Raw genomic sequence first — 20,509 nt, 5'->3', positions numbered from 1 at the left:
TCTGTTTTGAAACAAACGTCTTTTAACGTCTTTGGCACTCCTCCATAGGATTTTACTAAACGTTATTTAACGTTTTTGGCAGTCAAAGAGTTAAAGACAGGTTTATGCTTTGCTATATATTATCCTGATCTCGTGTTCATTGTATTCAGTTTTGTGTCTGATGGTGCCAAACAGCAAGTAAAGTCGACTCAACCTCACATTTGAAAACAGCTCGCTTGTTCAATGCGCTTAGGGACAGCTGTATGTACTTCATTTCTCACTAAGTATTGTGAGAATTCTTGCTGGACACCTGCATAGGGAATGCTGGGTTGGAAAAAAAAAAAAGAAACACCCAAACACTGAGAGTCCACCTGTAAGAAGTTGAGAAATAGTTAAGGGATCACTGCTAATGTGCTTAGAGGAAGAAGATGAGCACAGACAGACAATGACACCTCTTGGTGTTGCAAATGGACTTGTGGCATTTATCACCCCAAGACGTCCTCCATTTTGTTTTAAATACATCTATTCTATTAGCTCTTTGACTGCCAGACGTTTTCAGAAAAGGGATGCCGTGGGTGCCAGCCGATTTTAAGCATTTTGACTGATCTTTCAAGGTCCATAGAAAATTATGTGTTTGGACTATGGAAACACACATACTACCAAATGAAAGATTGGACTCTCATCTTTCATCAGAAAAAAAAAAGTTTGTTTCCACCTTATTCCGTTTTACAGTAATCAACAATAGAAAATGGTTAGTTTCACCTCTGTTTTGAAACAAACGTCTTTTAACGTCTTTGGCACTCCTCCAAAGGATTTTACTAAACGTTATTTAACGTTTTTGGCAGTCAAAGAGTTAGTGTTAATTGAAGATGCCAATGTGTAAAGAAGCTGGGGTGTGAATGCTTTCTTACATTAGTGATACATGACCAAAATTTGAGTGCGAAAGTTTTTTTTTTTAATGCTATATTCTGGCTGGAAATGGCACAAGAAAAGAGAAAATAGTATTAAATATATTTGCATTGTGCTTTGACATTTTACTGATCAACTATTAAATAAAAAATAAATAAAAGTTTTTAATCAGTTAATTTTCAGTAAATTTTCATGTGGGATTTTTACCACTTTCACAAGACAATTGTTGATTTGTCTTTCTATTCTTTAGGTAGTGTACCAACAACTTTATCTTTACATTGGTCACTCTAAACTATAATTTCAAACTGTTTGCATTGGATTGAAATAACAGCATAAAAAAAAAAAACGGACACAAAATTATTCTCACAATAAACATCAATGTATTTCTATGACATGAATCAATGTCAGCTTCCATCCATCTCCATCAGGACAATCAACAATTTGTTTTTGTACATTCAAAGCGCTTCCTGGTTGCACGGCTGCAGTACAGAAGTTGAGAGACTTGATGAGTCCCTGCTGTCCAGGAATGTTGACTGCCCCATAAACAAATAAGCAGCCATAATATGTAGTGCATATAGAAATAGTGCAACATACATGACTGTCGGCATTCTATGATCCTGAAAAACAGAACAGTTTGCAAGAGCTGCAGATGATAAAAGGCATTATGATAATGACAGCAATTGATTTGTAAAAAAAAAAAAAAAGAAGAAGAAAAAAAAGCATGTCATCTTAATATGACTCAGACTCAATAATACAGTGCTGAAAAAGTTTTACAAGACACAAAAGCAGAGACAAAATTACATCAGAATCATCATTGAATAAACGTTGAGCTCGTATAGTCATTCAAATGAAACATTGTATTAATTATGTTCACATCAATGAAGTTCCACATAATAAAATGCCATGATGCATGAAGGCTGATAACGTGCTGTCAAATGCATCCGTGAAACACGAGATGAAGGCAGTGTTGTGTTGCATTAGATGACCCCCCCCCCCCCCCCACCAAACAATAAAATGGACAGAAAATGTTTTGATGTACACATTTACATGTCATAAATATGTGCGGCAATGTCAAAAAAATGACCACCTCCACCCCATGACCTGCTAGTTTGGTGTGTAGCGGTCATAAGCGGCTTCAATCACTCCACTTGGGCCCCAACAAGGACCTGCTGGGAAGATGGCTCAGGGTGGGTGTCTGCTCATGGGAGAAAAGGCTACTTCAAGAAAAAAAAAAAAAAAGGGGGGGGGGGGTCCACTTTGGACACTTATGTTGTTACATCGACAACCGTGAGGGCTGAGCCTTTCATCCTCTCAAATGAAGATGAATAGTAGCCATCACTTAATGTCACAGTCAGCTACACTCTTCAAGTACAATCATGCCATGAAGGAAACATCGAAAGAACAGTTTTCTACACTGTCAAGCTTCTGTCTCCTCATCCCTAGTCCACTATGACCCCCCATTTTTATAATCGGCCTCACTGTGTTTTTGTCTACATACTATCTCAAAAGCTGTCTTTGCCAAATGTTGCATAGTAATGATTGAGCCGCCCCCAAGGCACAGTTGATGGGTATGATTGAGAGTAGGATGAACTTCTTAAATGAAGGCTGCTTCAGCATTGCCACATTTGTGTTAAGACACCAAGGAACAATAAAATAATAATTACAAAAGGAAGTGATTCTTCCTTTTAACAGCGCTCGAGCAGGACATTACGGAGGACCAAAAATGCCAAGATAAAAAAGGTGAAAATAAAAACAGATATAAAAAAAATGTAATTCAAAAACTAAAGACAAAAAATATATATGAATGGAAATAAAATCAACAAAATCTCCCTCATATGAGTAAAAAGAGTAGTCTTTTTACTTATTTGATATTTAAATCTATTTATACATTTATTTTTGTATATATTTCCATATTTATTTTTGAAGTCTATTTTTTATTTTTACTTGCATTTATTTATGTATGTTTTTTGTTGTTTTTATTTCCATTTATATTTTTTTAATTTTCAAATTATATTTTTGTATCTGTTTTTTATTTTCACTTTTATTTATTTATTTTTCCTTTGGGCTTTTCTGCGGTGGAATCAATCCCAATGAATGTGGCAGTAGATGTAAACAACAAGCCTTGTGAACAAGGAAAGAAGACATTATAAGCCACTGAAGCGATTCCTTCTTTTCAATTATGACCCCACAATACGAGTGCAATTTGAGTCCCTCTCAGCAATTAACTCATTCACTGCCACTGCCACTTAACTCATTCACTGCCATTGACGGCTATAGACGTCAAAAATTCATTTGAACTATTTCTATTAGTTTCAAAATGTTTTCTACATTTGTTAACAAGAGTATGAAAACCTAGAAAATGTATTGTACATTTAGAACAGATATCAAATTTGTGATTGATCTTAACTAGTTAACTAGTGAAGTCATGTGATTAAATACAATTAAAAAATGGAATCGCCTGATGCCCCTAAGTTAAAAAAGAAAGAAAAGATTATTCAAAATTAGGGGCATCAAACGATTAAATAGTTTTATTGTTATTAATCGCATGACTTCGATAGTTAACTCACGATTCATCACAAATGTGATATCTGTTCTAAATGTACAATTAAAATAATTCTAGGTTTTCATACTCTTGTTAACAAAAGTGGGGATTTTTTTTTTTTAAATTAATAGAAATAGTTCAAATAAATTTTTGACATCTATAGCCGTCAATGGCAGTGAATGAATTAAACAGTGGAAGTCCCGTTCAACATAATTCAAGGCACCGCGCTAGATGATCTATTTAGGATTTTAAAAAAATATCCACATAAAAGAATGGCATGTGTGAATGTATATATGAGCATTCTGATTAAGTGCTCATTGATATTACTTAACTTTATTTTGCTGTGTGGGATGCTCGTCAAAGACAGTATAAAAACAAAAGACTGTTAGTATAAAACCTGATGTAATGTTTGTTGTCAGTGTCCTGTCCGTCACTGTGATGCAATGACGGTGGTGTTAACTATTAAATCCACTGTGGCCAGCACACGGTGCTGTTGGGTCTACACCAGCAGCTCCGTTGTTAGCCTTAGGCTGCTGATCGATAGGGCTAATTAAACATAAATTCAATAAAGTGCCAATTTAGAATAAATACAATTGATGACAATACAAATCTGTAAAATTGCCGATGTCACTTATAACCAACCAGTTATTAGTTTGTAAAACCAGTAGCTAAAATATAAATGACATTTATAAAAAAAAAAACGATCTTAAAGTAAAACTTTCCTCGCATACTTCCAGTACCGTTTAAAAAAAAAAAAAATTAAATGTACTGATTGTACTTAAAAATAAATTTCTTTGAGAAAATACACTTGACTCGGTGCACCAACTGTAACAGGATGCAAAAGTACTGCACTCGGTGGCATCAGTGGGTGTGCTGGTCATCTTGGTCGGACGGCGACTCTTTTAGGAAGGGGCTGAAGGAGGAGCGCACGGTGCGACCCTGCAGGGGCTGCTGCACCCGGAAGTTGTTCACCATGCTCTTCTGGACCTCCTCCTCGGCCGACGTGAACAGAAGGCTACGGAAGACGGCCAGCTTGGGAGGAAAAAGAAGAAAGTTCACATGAGCAGGCACGATTACTGAAATAGGAATGTTTGATACAATACGAGTAATCAACTCTTGAGTAGACACTGATACTGATATTAAAACTCTTTGACTGCCAGACGTTTTCAGAAAAGGGATGCCGTGGGTGCCAGCCGATTTAAGCATTTTTGACTGATCTTTCAAGGTCCACAGAAAATTATGTGTTTGGACTATGGAAACACACATACTACCAAATGAAAGATTGAACTCTCATCTTTCATCAGAAAAAAAAGTTTGTTTCTACCTTATTCCGTTTTTCAGTAATCAACAATAGAAAATGGTTAGTTTCACCTCTGTTTTGAAAAAAAACGTCTTTTAACGTCTTTGGCACTCCTCCATAGGATTTTACTAAACGTTATTTAACGTTTTTGGCAGTCAAAGAGTTAAGTACAGATACCACTAGTACTTTTTATAGCGCAATACACCAAATAGCAGAGGCAAGTATAAATTGGATGGACTTTGAAAAGATGTCTGGAATAGCACAGCATATGGTGGACCTCATCAAGACCTTCGATGCATTTCAAAAGCTGGGCAGTCTGGAATTAGTAAATATCGCAGTCAGACAAAGATGTGCAACGTCAGCATTGCTCTTCATATCTGCCTCAAATAAAAACCAAATATCAAAATTTATAGAAACATGGTCTACGTATATAGAATTTTTTAACCAAATTCCGGTTACTTAATTCTGTCTGTTAGCGAGAGCCACTACATTGTGATAACTTGCATTGATGTTTCTGCATTTGGCAATTTATTATTATATTATATTATTAGTATGGGATTTTTTTTTAATGGGCTTTAGGTGAACTGATGAATACACACACGCTCGCATGCACGCACGCACACACACACACACACGCACATACACATACTCACCCACATACAAAAAAAAGGGTATATATATATATATATATATATATATATATATATATATATATATGTGTGTATATGTGTATATATATATATATATATATATATATATGTATATGTATTTAAAAAAGAAAAGAAAAAAAAAACATTTATTAAATTTTTTTTAATTGATTTGTTGGATTTATTTTATTTTATTTTTTTTTAAAAGGAGAGCAATGATGATGTCAAATCGAATGAACAATACTGAGCTCTCCTGGAGAAAAAAAAAAAGCATTGCTCTTCAACATCGTTATCAACTGGGTGACGGGCCGCACAACAGAAGACAAAACAAGAGGTGTGCCACGGAGCTTCTTCTCAGCACTGCAAGACCTTGATTTTGCTGATGGCCTAAGCTCTCATATCACACACTCACCAAGTCACCGACACATGCAAGAGAAAAGTACTGCTTTGCACAGCAAGCTAGCCTAGAAAAGGGGTCTGCAATTTTGGGCTCTGGAACCACATGAGGCTCTTTAGTCCATCTCCTGTGATTCCCTGTGGAGCTCTAAAAAAAATTTGGGTAAAAATTCACATATTATATATATATATATATATATATATATATATATAATATAAAATAGTATTCAAATGAATTCCTGATTAAATAAAAAGTGAGTCATTAAGTTGTTTTTTTTAATGACAGAGTCCAAAATTTTAAGTTGTCGGAAAAAGGAAGACGAAAGGTAGATGAAAAAGTTTTTAAAACATACCTAAAAATCTCCAAAAAGTGATCATAAAATATCCAAAAAGAGAGAAGAAAATCAGAACATTACAATAAAATGTTCATGAAATTGCCAAATATGTCAGAGAATTAAATACAAAGGAGGAAAAGAAAATGTTCAAAAAGTAACAATAACATGTCCAAAAACAAAAAAAGAAAATTAACATGAAATGTCTTTGGAATTGCTGAAAAAAGTCAGATTTTTTTTTTAAGTCAGAAAAGAAAATGTTCAAAAAGTAACAATAAAATGTCCACAAACAAAATAAGACATCCTGAAAATTACCATAAAATGTCCACAATGTTGCCAAAAATGTCAGAAAATTGATAGCAAATCAGGCAGAAAAAAAGAGCCACAAAATGAGAGGCATATTGCCATAACATGTCCATAAAATTGCCAAAAATGTCAGAAATTTGACAGAAAGGCAGAAAAGTCTAAAAATGCATGAAAAATGAAATGTGAAAAAAATAAAATAGAATAAAATCTAAGAACGGAAGACGAAAGGTAGAAGAAAATGAATCTGAAAGTATTGGGTGCTGCATATTTTTCTGTTATGGCGCAGCTCTAATTAGCTGTCGGGCCCTCAGTACATTAGGCTAACACTAACACAATGTTTCGTTCACCACAATGTTCAAATGTTTTGCGGCTCTAGACAGATTTTTGGTTATTTATTTGGCCTGAAATGGCTCTTTTACAGCAAAGGCTGCTGACCCCTGAAGCGATGGCACTATATGTGGATTGAGGCACTTTCCCAACAATACATTGGTTTACCAAGGCAATGCTGGAAAATAATGGTGGCCACGCAAAATGATGAAAATTTGGGCAGTTTCGCGTAGGGATGCACTCACTTTTGTTGCCAGGGATTTGATGGATGGATGAATTCAGCTATTTATGGCTGTATTTGGAGTTCTTTTGAGAGAACAATAAATTGACACTGTTGTCCCATAAAAAGAAAGATTTAAATGTCCAATGAAATGTGAGGGCATATACTCACTTTTGTGAGATAGCTGTGTTCTACAGAATCCATAATTGAGACGAGAAATAGAACAAAAAAAACAATTAGGAAGTGACCAGAAGCTGGCACCGCCACTGGACCCAAACAAGGGAGCAACCGGTTGTGTTCACCGTGTGTATCACGTTTCTCCCAAGTCAGATGAGTTTGCAACTACAATGGAGTCACCACCTAAGTAAACAGACCACAAAGCTTCTTCTATTTCTTCTGTTGCTACCAGTTAATTCTGCTCTTTCATCTTCAGTAAGTTTTCTGGAGGTCGGATGCTCTGTGGGGCCATGCTGCCTCTCACAGGTCAGTCTTGGTACTACAACAGACATCTAGTTTGGTGAGGAGTTGGAGATTTTATGTGTGGTGGGTGTGTTGGTAATCTCGTTCAAATACAGAACATGTTTTCCAAGACAGGTGTGGGGTCTCTCACATTTCAAAAATCACTATATGGGTACGCCGTGTTACCTTAGCATGTTTAAAAACACTGATGTCCTGTACATTATTACACATGAATGTAATCCCTATGTGAGTGTTTTCCTTTGCAGCACAAAAGGAACTTCTTTTTTGTTTCATTCAGGACCGACCAATAGGAAAGTAAGAGATATGAGAGTGATCGGAGTGAGAAAATGTTGCAAATACACATACCTGATCATGGCTAACTTCTATGGGCTGCTTCATGACCATCCAAGTGACAGACTCTGTCAGAGGAGGCGTTGTAAGAGAGCCGTGGTAAGTCCAGTAATCGTCAGTGTTGTTCGGCAACAGGCAACCAGGGTCAAATTTCGTAAACTCCACCACACTTCCCTGCAGGCATTTCACACAGCACATAAACAGTTGAATCTTCAATAGAGTCCATTTTGATTTTTTTTTTTTACGGCACCAATTAGTAATTCGACTAAACAATCATAAATAATGTTGCTATAATGACTGATCTTTCAAGGTCCACAGAAAATTATGTGTTTGGACTATGGAAACACACATACTACCAAATGAAAGATTGGACTCTCATCTTTCATCAGAAAAAAAAAGTTGTTTCTACCTTATTCCGTTTTTGAGTAATCAACAATAGAAAATGGTTAGTTTCACCTCTGTTTTGAAACAAACGTCTTTTAACGTCTTTGGCACTCCTCCATAGGATTTTACTAAACGTTGTTTAACGTTTTTGGCAGTCAAAGAGTTAGTAATTCGACTAAACAATCATAAATAATGTTGCTATAATAAGCATGATGAATAAATAGTAGACTATTGCACAATTAAATGCAATATCAACTGTCACATTTGATTTCATCATTAAATGTAAAGTAATTTGATTGTCATTTAGTAAGAAGTAGGAGGCATGAGAGTGACCTACATAAGCATACAAAGGCATTTTTATTAGGAACACCTGCCCAATGTAACACCGTTATGGGTCTAAGAGGTGCATAACAATTTTTGCCTCAACAAGGAATTGTAAGTATGGATGGATATTTTTTAAAGAGGTATTCATTTAGCAAAGAATGCAAATTAAAAAAAATTAAACGGACCTTGTGTCTGATCGCAGGGAGAGCATCCACCAGTTTCTGCAGACCGTCGTGTCTCTTCCCCACCTACACAAGTGTAGAGTTGTTTGGATTAGGAATGTGCATGATACATCGACGGATCATTCTTAATCGTTCATGTCGGAAATGCTTTTGGCCAAATGCTGCGCATTACTAGGTAGGAAATTGATGGAGGGGGAATTTGGCAGCAAACCACAAAGCTTATTTCAGACTGAGCCGTCTTTGAACTCAAAACAGAGTAATCAAGTTTTGACGTTTTTATTTCTAAAAGTAACATAAAGTTGTACATAAATAAGAGCAACATCAATAAATTAATATATTTTTTTTTTGGGGGGGGGGGGGGTAAACTGGAGCTCATTCCAGCTCATTTAGAGTGAGATGCACAATACACCCTGGACTGATCAACAAACACCACAGCGGAAGGCTGCAACCACCTAACTGTGAGGCGGATGTCTTAACCACTAGGCCACTGTGCCGCCACATACAGTGTGTGCAAACCAGATGCTGAAAGTGTTCTCTGAATGTTCTTTAACTGTGTGTGTGTGTGTGTGTGTGTGTGTGTGTTACCTTGAGAAAAACTCCGATAACACCCAGGCCGTTGTCCTCCATCACTGCCTCCTCAAACAGACTGTACTTATCTGAGTTCCAGTGGACCAAGTGAAGCTGAGAGCACAAACAGTACACGTGCCAACCATTAGCTTCAATGGAGGTGCAAGAGGCAAAAAACGATGAACTCAGACTCTTCTTTGGTCTTTCTCTCTGATTTGTATACTGTACAGTACTTTCTAACTAACTGGTTGTTTTGGGTCTCCAGTAAGTAAATGCAATGTGACATCGAATATAGTCCAGCGCCACTATATCTAAAAATGTTCACTCTCTTATTCGACTAATTGAGGTAAGCAAAATATTATTTTCATTAAAATAATAATAATAATAATAATAATACCCATGGCGTTTTTTTTTTTTAATCAAGTGGCCATGTGAGTGCCTCAGTGTTTTGTTCAAGGCATGTAATAATTTTATAGTTTCTTAAAATGTCACCGATACTTATTTTTAAAGAGCTGTGTCCAAAGGTCGTATGAGTAGTACGTGTTTTATTGTTTTGTTATTCTGGTTGTAAATGTCAACTGTTTTCCCACACTGATAATAAGTGATAAGTTACATTGAAGGGACTACTGTAGATACAAAAGAAGAAAAAAAATGCTATTTATTTCCCATTTAATCCCATTGTCAGACACGATTGACTGCAATTTGAGCCTCCCCAAGCAAACATGAATGCAAAGGTAGCTGAGTCATGGCAACTCTGACGTGAACAAATTCCCAGCACTGGCAATTCGGGCTTGGCAAAAAGACATATAAAGGGAGTAAGTGGAAGACACGCCCATAACAGTAGAAAACTACGGTAGCAGATAAACACTTGATGTAACAGTTACGCAACTAGCAGCAAAGACTAATTTAAATAGACAAAAGAGAAGCTTAGGTTCTAAACCACACTTAGAATCTCTGATTAGCATGCTATGCTAACTGTGAGAGTTGCATATAAGTGATTGACAGCAAGGGATGGACAAAAAGCTGCCTGCCGATGGCAGCGCTTGGACTGGAGCAGAACAGTAAATATTCAGGTCAATTAATCCAAAAACAATGAGCTGAATGATTTTGAAAGTAAGCTGAGGGGGGACGGTGTTTGAGTGATTAACGTGAGCCATTACATTGTTATTGTGCACACAATTGTGTTTTGATGTATTAACGATTGGGAATTGATGCTCAACAGCTAACGTACAATATAGCTGAATGATCGTCTATTACAGTAATTATGTCCATTAACTTCTGAGACCATCCCATCTGAGTTTCGGTGAGAAGCACACCTTGGACTGGTCGCCTGGACACACATAAGTCTCACATTTATTCCAATGCGCAAATTAGAGTCTTCAATTAACCTAAAATGCCTTTTTCAAATGCGGAAAGAAGCCAGAGTGCCCGGAGAGCTCCACACAGAAAGGTTTGAGCCAAGATTTGAACCCTGAACCTTCTCAACTATGACATACTAACTGCAACTCCAGTGTGCTACCCTAATTATTTTTGTTTGATGTATGTTAACTCTTTGACTGCCAGACGTTTTCAGAAAAGGGATACCGTGGGTGCCAGCCGATTTAAGCATTTTTGACTGATCTTTCAAGGTCCACAGAAAATTATGTGTTTGGACTATGGAAACACACATACTACCAAATGAAAGATTGGACTCTCATCTTTCATCAGAAAAAAAAGTTTGTTTCTACCTTATTCCGTTTTTCAGTAATCAACAATAGAAAATGGTTAATTTCACCTCTGTTTTGAAACAAACGTCTTTTAACGTCTTTGGCACTCCTCCATAGGATTTTACTAAACGTTATTTAACGTTTTTGGCAGTCAAAGAGTTAATGATGTAACAACCTAATTCTCTCTTCATATGACTCTGTAATGAAAATATCTTGGAGCAAATATGGAATAAATGTTTTTGTTGCATATGGATGTTCCTGCTGAAATTAACAAACTTTATTTAATACATTTGTGCCTCTCATGCCGTAGTGTGTTCTTTTCCCCATTAAAGTAACACAAATACAACAATCAAGCCACACCCACTTTCTTGAAAGAGAAAACAGGCCGGCAAATCAAATTTGTCTATTTGCATGACGTCACTCTTCAAAATGTTCCCGCAACAACAACATAGGTCATTCTCTACTGTCTCTCTTCGGCTGAATGTTGGCTTTTTCCTCCGACTTCAAAGAGCTGTTTTATCTGACGTCACGTCCGCTTCTTTGCTCATTGGTTCAGTCCACTGTCTGTTAGCTCAGGTTTGCCCCGCCTCAGAAATGCGACTGATAGGACGGTTGACCAGACTCACTCTCCGGCAAAGCTGCCAGTGAGTCTGGATTTCCAGGCTAACTAGGATGACCATTATACACCTGAAAAGTAATTTGCTCATCTGACCACATCATTTATTTTATTTTATTTTTATTTATTTTTTTTAAAAAAAACAAATAAATTAAAAAATTTAATAAATGTTTTTTTTTTAAATATATATATATATATATATATACATATACACACATATATGTATATATATATATATATATATATTTTTTTTTTTTTGTATGTGCGTGAGTAAGTGTATGTGCGTGCGTGTGTGTGCGTGCGTGCGTGCGAGCGTGTGTGTATTCATCAGTTCACCTAAAGCCCATTAAAAAAAATCCCATACTAATAATATAATATAATAATAAATTGCCAAATGCAGAAACATCAATGCAAGTTATCACGATGTAGTGGCTCTCGCTAACAGACAGAATTAAGTAACCGGAATTAGGTTAAAAAATTCTATATACGTGACCACATCATTTAAACATCCAAGCAATGAGACTAGTAAGTGAAAACGCACTGTATAGATTGTAGCATACCTCTGCAGCAAATAACCTCCTGTCCACGGTGTGCTCTGACCCCCAGGCATTGCTCTCGCCCCAGTGGAAGTGGAACTGGCACAGTCTATATTTGTCTTGCAAAGGGCCCCCTTTCAAAGCTGTGGCAGCAAATGAGAGGACATGATCTTGCTACGTTGACTTCAACACACACATTTAACAATAACAGTGATTTAAAAAAAAAAAAAAAAAAGGCCATGTCACAGTTATGTTATTGGCTCAGGGGAAAATGATCTCTCAAAAGTGGGCAGGTGAGCAGGTTGTTCATAAAGTCAACCAACAGACGTCATGATTATTTTGTCTATGAACTACACATCGTGTAACTGAAATTGCAGCTATTATTCAGTCGGTACTTGCTTTGCCCAAGGGCACTGGCATTCTTTCCAACGAGTTACAGCAACAGTACCTGTATATCAATGTAGTGTATAATGTACACTAGTACCATAATTTACAGATTATGACAAAACCGTTGCTTTAGAATTGGGCATTAACTCATTCACTGCCATTGACGGCTATAGACATCAACAATTCATTTGAACTATTTCTATTAATTTAATTTTAATTTTTTCCAATTTTTGTTAACAAGAGTATAAAAACCTAGAATTTTTTTATTATACATTTAGAACAGATATAAAATTTGGGATTAATCGTGAGTTAACTAGTGAAGTCATGCGATTCATTATGGTTAAAATTTTTAATCGCCTGACGCCCCAAATTTTTAATAATCTTTTCTTTTTCTTTTTCTTTTATTATTATTTTTTAAAGAAAACATTATTAAAAACAAAAAATAAAATTACTTTTTCTTAAAGAAAAGATTATTAAAAAATTAGGGGCGTCAGGCGATTAAATTTTTTCGTAAATAATCGCATGACTTCACTAGTTAACTCACGATTAATCACAAATTTTATATCTGTTCTAAATGTACAATATTTTTTTTCTAGGCTTTCATACTCTTGTTAACAAAAGTGGGAAAAAATGTTAAACTAATAGAAATAGTTCAAATGAATTTTTGACGTCTATAGCCGTCAATGGCAGTGAATGAGTTAAGTATTGATTTTAAATAAAAGACTAAAAAAATGGCTGCAGTGCAGTTGACATACTCACGTTTGACCGTTGCTTCCTTGAACGTCTTCCTATATTCTTTAATATTTAAAGTGTTTTGTTTTTTGCTTTGACATAAAACTATAATCCCAAAAAGGTTGACGAGAGGTTAAAATTGCAACAGGTAAATTAACACTAAAAAGGAACATGCATACATGCATACTGATTTGACCTTAACTTTGTGTAAACCATATAGGCAAAAAAAGTTTATTTTATGAACAATTGCACAATCTAATTAGAAAATGCATTTAAGACTTGGATCAAACATTCTGACTTTTACAAAGCTAAAAATGTTTGCTCAGTTTTGATTACGGTATTACGGAGCGACAAATGATGTTAATGTTTTAAATGACACATCCATAGTCTGTTAAATCGAGTACTAAAATATTGTTATCCACATTTCAACTTTAAAAAAAAAAATGGTAATCAAAGATTTTATTTGTAACACAATTTACATTTATAAAAATAAATCCCAAAGTGCACAGTACAGGCAACATAAGCATACAGTAAATTAAAAAACAGTCAATTAAAAATCTGAATAAGAAAAAAAAAATCAAGAATAAAAATAAAATGCTGTGGTTTTCTCTGTTACATTTTAAGCTCATTACACAAAGACTCCAAACGTGATGTGACCTAAACCAGAGTATTTTTTTCTTTTTAAAGTATCTTTTTTTTTTTCAAACCCCACGCCCCCCCCCCCCCTTCCAAAAAAAAAAAAAATTTGCATAAGCAGTCTACAAGACTTGATTTATTAACAGTCTGTTTTATTGTGTAAGCTATTTGTACACTCTAGAGAATGACCAACACAGTCACAGTCACATGACAGTCACCAGAGCCACATGGTGGGTTTTATCCACGCCTCTTCAGTGTTAACATTTCCTTCCTAACTGACTTTTACCACAGGGCGCTCTTTAGGAAAGGCTGACAAAGGACAGCATCCTTTGCACGTGGCTAAAACCTCACAGTTTGCGCTTAATTCAAAGGTAGCTTTGTTCCCAGGAACAAAGAACCAACTATTAAATTGAGTGATAGCTGAGCCATTTTGTTTTCGGAACACAAACACATGGATATTTAACGGAAGATCGCTTACTTGACTTGTCCGTAGTGTCATCGTATTCAACCAGGAAGGAGTAACCATTGTTCCAGATTTGCTGACAAGTCGTTGGGTCATAGTCAGCGATCAAAGGTTTCAGCTGGGAATCAAAGACGCTCTTGCGGACCACAATATCAATCGGAGACTGGCGGTCACCTCCGGGAATGGCGAGGGGTCCCTGCCACATGGGGTGCACTGGACAAGGCAAGGGTGGTTAAAAGAAAGAAGAGAAAGGCAAACACAAATCATAATATACACTACTGAGAAACACATAACAGAAAACAAACCTACTTTCCACGTTGTATTCAGCTGCTTCCTGCTTTGCTAAACAGCAGTCCATGATTTGCAAATAAAAATTTTAACTGCCACTCTGAGAAGTGACTCTGTAATAGAAACTTATAGACAGACCGGCTTCTCAGGCTGCCTTGAAAGAAGTGAATGCAAAAGCAGCAGCTGAGTAATTCTACTTCCTGCTAAACGTACATTTCTTCCTTAAAGGTAATGACTAAATAGCAAAGTGGGCTGGCTGCACACAAAGTAACCTGCGGAATGTCCTGGCACGCCCCCAGCTTCCCTCCACAGGGAGGGAATCAGACCGGGACCCCTGGCTGGGTCAAAAAGCCCTCTCAGGCCAAAGTCTGTACGAGGACCTGACTAATTACACACACGCACACAAAAAAAAAAATCAGCTTTCTCTCCCGAGCTTCTTCTGATTGTATCTTTTCCTGGAAGTCATAAAAAACAAATGTACATGTGTGTTTGAAAAGGGCAGCCTATAAGGACAGAATCTCTCGCTGCCTTAAGCATGAGAGACTGCATCTGTAAAAGGTAACAATCATTGTGGTGTAGCTGTCACCGACTGAGAAACAACCGCTGATTGTCTTCATCTGCAATCATGCAGCACAAGGCTTAAGGTTTCCGCTGCGAGCAAAGCTGAACAGGTCTGACTGGGAGATGACCTTCATCTCCTTAAGCCTTTGGCGACTCCTCCTGGGAGCACTTGGCTGCCCAATTCTGTTATTGCAACGGTGCGAATGACGTGCTTTCAAAGCTTTTCACGCTCAGTCAGCCGCCCTGCGTCCGCTTGGAGTCCGTTCTTGTCGACATCACGACTCTTCCTCGCCACAAAGCCACAGACAACGGAACAAGAACAATGCTAAAACCAAAATGGAACTTTATGAAATCCAGAAGACAGTAGCAAACATCTCATGAGGTGCAAAATAACTCAATCTCAAAATTGTGGAGGTGTAGCCATAAAGTTAGGTCAGAGAGCTACTTACTAACTTACTTACTAACCAAATCACACAGCGAAATAATGTGAGGACAATGACAAAGGCTTTAAACTTTGAACTCAGTGAGCAGGTGTTGCTAAGATTGTTGAACACTCCACTTTGTTATTCCCCACAAAATAAACACACCCACACAGAAAAGTAATCTGAAATAAGAGCCAGATTTGATCCGCCGTGCTGTTAATTTTGTCCTTGTGTTTTCATTCACGTTGACCACTGGACTACTGAGCAGGGCGTGATATAAATGTAGCAAATCATAGCATCATAACAAAGTCCAACTACACCATACTAAAATGGAAATTTATTTGCAATCTACAAAAATTAATAGTCCAATAATGTGGACAAACTTCCTCCATTCAGTAGTGAAAAATGTGTTTTCTGAGCCTGATAAGTGTGAACACAAATTAAACAGTCGCAAATAGTGACTACTTATTGTAGCTTATCTTGTCTTAGAGTTATCTCGACTCAAGGTAAATTGAGACTTCTGTATACATACTATATATTTATAGATTGCTATTTCTTTTTTCTTTGAACTACAAAACCTTTGCTTCAGCAAAGAACAAATAAAAATGGCATTTGTACTACAAAACATCCCATGAATTTGTTTTTTTTTTTTCATATCCAGCTTTCCAGTTTTGTTAAAGACATTTTATTTTAAAGTACACCTATGGAACATTTGCTGCACAGAATAGCGATAGCGTCCTCTGCTGCCCTAAATGGTAATTACAGCAAGCAGGGTGTATTGTCTAGCACTGGTTATTGACTGATTGAGAATCCCAGGTAAAGGGAAAAAGAGACACTCAAACTTGCAGTTGACTAGGAGAACCAATTTCAGGACAGTATTTTAAATGCAAAACACCACCACACACCAATTTAATACAGGGATGTGATTTGTCCAAAGTGAAATTATCTGAAAATTTAGCCGGGGGTCTGACCCAGCTAGGTCCAGGGCTGTGCCCTGGTGGGGGGACAAGGGGGGCACAGCCCCCCGGAGCTCATGGGTTTTCCGTGTTTTTAAGTACTTTCAATGCACTCACATGACAAAGAAATAGACAAAACAACAGCATAAATTTTCAATGTATATTGAACTATCCCATATAAAATGGCAGTTTTAGTCAACTCAAAATCAGTCACATTCAAAAACATTGGACTGCCTTTGCTTTTAAAAACTATCACTGAGAATATCATCATATCTAACTAATGTGATTACTAAGTTAACACATAAATAATGTTGAAGAGTTCAAATTTCATGAACAAATAATTGTATCATGACCAAATGAAAAGTAACTCATATTAGAGCATACCACAAATGTCTTTGTTATAGCAGAAGATGTTATCTGTCGGAGTCATGTGCATACACAATGAACTACTAAACAAAAAATAAAAAATAAAATAATAATAATAATAAAATAAAAAAATCGGATTTTTTTTTTGGGGGGGGGATAAAAAAAGTGAAATTCCGCGAATTAGCGGAAAAATCACATCCCTGTTAATATATATTGTCTCATAGGGTAGTGATTAGCACGTCTGCTTCACAGGTGTTCCAGGGTTTCTGCAGGTGTAACAGGTGCTACAGTTCCTGCCACATCCCCAAAATATGTTATGCTATGTGAGTGTGAATAGGTTGTTAGTCCCTCATTAATCGAAAAGGTCACATTCCAGGAAACCCTGGGATAGATGAAAAGCTGCAAAGTAGTGACCATATATTTATTTTACTATTTATATACAGAGTAAATCAAGTCTAAAGATTTATTTACAATAATATGTTTTATGCGCCTCCTAGTATAAACACGGTATTTTGATTAATATTACGTGTGTGGAATAGGATTGAAGCAGAAAAATCCATCTGTTTTTATCCATCTCATGGTGCGGCCATTTTTCCTTGTAGGTACTTCCACTTGGTGTCACCTGAAAAAGACATCACAGTGCCTAATGCCTCAGTTTACAAACGTCACATGACCAAATCCAGAAAACAGGTGAACCGTGATGGTCGTTACCTGAGCCTTTATAGGCACTGTGATGTCATTTTCAGTTGACAGCAAGTGGCAGGACAAGGCAAAATGGCTGCCACTTGAGATGGATGAACAAGTAGCTTTTCAGCTTAATTAATATTCCAAAAATACAATATTAACTCATTCACTGCCATTGACGGCTATAGACGTCAAAAATTCATTTTAACTATTTCTATTAGTGTAACATTTTTTTTCCACTTTTGCTAACAGGAGTATGAAAACAGATCTAAAATTTGTGATCAATCGTAAGTTAACTAGTGAAGTCATGTGATTAGTTACAATAAAAAAAAAATGTATCGCCTGGCGCCCCTAATTTAAAAAAAAAAAAGGGGGCGTCAGACGATTACAATTTTTAATCGTAATTAATCGCATGACTTCAATAGTTGACTCCTGATTATTCACAAATTCTATATCTGTTATAAGTTTACCCCCAATTTTTTTTTCTAGGTTTTCATTAAAAAAAAGAAATGAAATGGAAAAAAACGTTACACTAATACAAATAGTTCACATGAATTTTTGACGTCTATAGTCGTCAATGGCAGTGAATGAGTTAATCAGAATACCGTGGATGCATGGTTATTTTATGACTGTTATCTAAATCAATAGCTGTGTCTATCCTTGACCATAAATGAGGGAATCGGATTACATTTTGTTCTCACCGTCAGTGGTTTGGTATATAAAATTAGCTACCTATCTTGATGATGTGCAGTTAAAGCTCATTTTGCTTGCGGTTGACAGTGACACACTGCGCTAACCATGCTGCAAAATGGAAATGGCAATTGTCAACAACAACACTTGTGTTGTGCACAGTGCACACACAATGTATATCAACAGCCAATTTGACGTTTGAAGTAATTGACCTAAACACAATATCTGTGCATTGGACAAAGAGGTGCAGTATTTTCACAGAATGAGTTATTGATGAGTGGGGCATCTGAGTGAAATATTTTACATTTATGAGTCCACTATGATAGCTTACACTATCTCAAAATGTTTTGTTTTTTTTGTGATAATTTTGTTCGCAGGTATATAATTCAAGAATACATAATGTGCAATTCATTCTATGTTAGTAATCATTACCATGAAAGCTCAGGAATATAATGGGCCCTCTAACCTCAAGGGAGGTGAACTCATGCATGATTTGCCTCTTAGTCAGACACCTTGAATGAGAATGTCCAAACTGGTTCTGCTTGGCACAAGAGAACAAGAAAGGCTGGTTATTTATTGGGTGTGGCAAAGAAGTTGTAGCTGAGTTATCTCAGTGAAGTTTGCATGATTGGAGTCAGGGTTTTAAGCTTGCACCAGGAACATGCTCAATGTGTTGCTGGGGTGTTTCGGAATACTGTATACGCAATTGATTAATTGATCTACTGTGTGTCATTGGTTGTCAAACTTCAGTCAGGTTCTATCGTGAGACACCTGATAGTGATGCTCATTGGGAACCAAACACACTAGAATCCTCGTAGACAGATAAGGAGATTAAATACACAGGCTCGTATGTCCTTATGCTACACATAGCGATCATGGACATCAACACTAACCCAAAAGCTGGAAAGCAAAATCTGCGGTGTCAGCGGCGTAGGCTACATTTGAAATCCAATTACAACGAAAGTCTAGTACGAGTTTTCCAATACACTCTCTGCACGTTTCCCACATCAACAAAGCTACCGATTGACAGCTCTGCGAGGCAAGATGTCACAAACACGAGTAACCGAGATGCAGCATATCGTCGTGTTTTAATAAGCAGATACTGTACTCACTTTGCGACAACACGTATCTGCTGGAACACGCTGTCAGGTTGCATCCGCGGACGGGGGTGAGCCGCAGACTCCTCCTGGTGTGCCTGAAGAGCTGCCGCTGAAGCTGAGAAGCCAGAGGTCGAATTACTGATGACAAAGTCACCATCTTGATGCAGTCCCGCGTTTCGTCTGTGAAAGCAGTCGGCTAACGAAAGAGTCTCCCTTCCCCGACCGTACAGCTAACCAGTGTGTTGTTGAACTAGCCCAAAGTTAGCTGTCAGTTGACGCGAGCTGCACTGACGGGTCGGCAGGCTCTTCCTACTTCTGCTTGCGTCACTGAAGCGGGGAGAAGGTAGCTTTACCGTCATACGCTGCCAAAAATTAAATGGAGAACAAAAACAGCTGTCTCTGTGACGCCGCGGCGTCTATTTGTTTAAAAAAGCGAACAGTTAAGTGCAGTCGAGACAGGACCACCACCCGCGCCCCCGTCGTTAGTGATTGTTGTCTGTAGACGGAAAGAGGAGGGTCTGCAATGTCGGCCAATCAGCATCGACCTCAGAAGGACGGCAGTGTCAACATTGGTGATGACTGCATACGGACTGTACATCGTGTCCCTTCAAATCTCTTTATAGGCAACATCTAGAGTATTGTGTACTATGGAGGTAAATATGGTGCAAAACTAACTTGTAAAAAAAGTCAAAATTTGTATCTGTAAAAGTCGTGATTTGTACCTGTAAAAAAAATGTGTACCGGTAAAAAAAAAATTTTTATCTGTAATAAAAAAATTGTACCTGTAAAAAAAAAATTGTATCTGTAATAAAAAAATTGTATCTGTAAAAACAAATTTGTACCTGTAAAAGTCATGATTTGTACCTGTACAAAAAAAAATGTACCTGTACTGAAAGTGTAAATTTGTATCTGTAAAAGTTGTGATTCGTACTTGTAGAAATCACAACTTGTAGTCAAAGAAGTCGCCACTAGGAGTCACAAGTGGTTTTTCTGCTGCTTTCCAGTGACGTGTGTTTTGCACCAAATATACCGCTACAGATTTTCTGATTTTCTAGGAATGTCATATGATAATTCAAAAATTTAAACGCTGGCAGAGATTTATAAAAAAAAAAAAAAGTGTTGCATATTGATGTCTATTTCC

At 36.9% G+C, this 20,509-nt stretch overlaps 1 protein-coding gene across 1 annotated transcript; it reads right to left on the bottom strand.

The window, feature by feature from the left end:
• Positions 1-1,245: 1,245 nt before the first annotated feature.
• Positions 1,246-19,856, bottom strand: ca5a (carbonic anhydrase Va). Its single transcript, XM_077567745.1, has 7 exons — positions 19,381-19,856; positions 14,317-14,514; positions 12,108-12,226; positions 9,244-9,339; positions 8,662-8,724; positions 7,784-7,942; positions 1,246-4,462 (listed from the first exon to the last, which is right to left on the bottom strand). The coding sequence occupies exons 1-7, from the start codon at positions 19,523-19,525 to the stop codon at positions 4,292-4,294; spliced, it is 951 nt and encodes a 316-aa protein (XP_077423871.1). The 5' UTR covers positions 19,526-19,856; the 3' UTR covers positions 1,246-4,291.
• Positions 19,857-20,509: the final 653 nt, after the last annotated feature.

This window comes from Vanacampus margaritifer, chromosome 6 (genome assembly GCF_051991255.1).
Source record: "Vanacampus margaritifer isolate UIUO_Vmar chromosome 6, RoL_Vmar_1.0, whole genome shotgun sequence".
NCBI lineage: Eukaryota > Metazoa > Chordata > Actinopteri > Syngnathiformes > Syngnathidae > Vanacampus > Vanacampus margaritifer.
The sequence above is the reverse complement of the archived record's forward strand: the minus strand, read 5'-3'. Positions and strand labels throughout refer to the sequence as shown.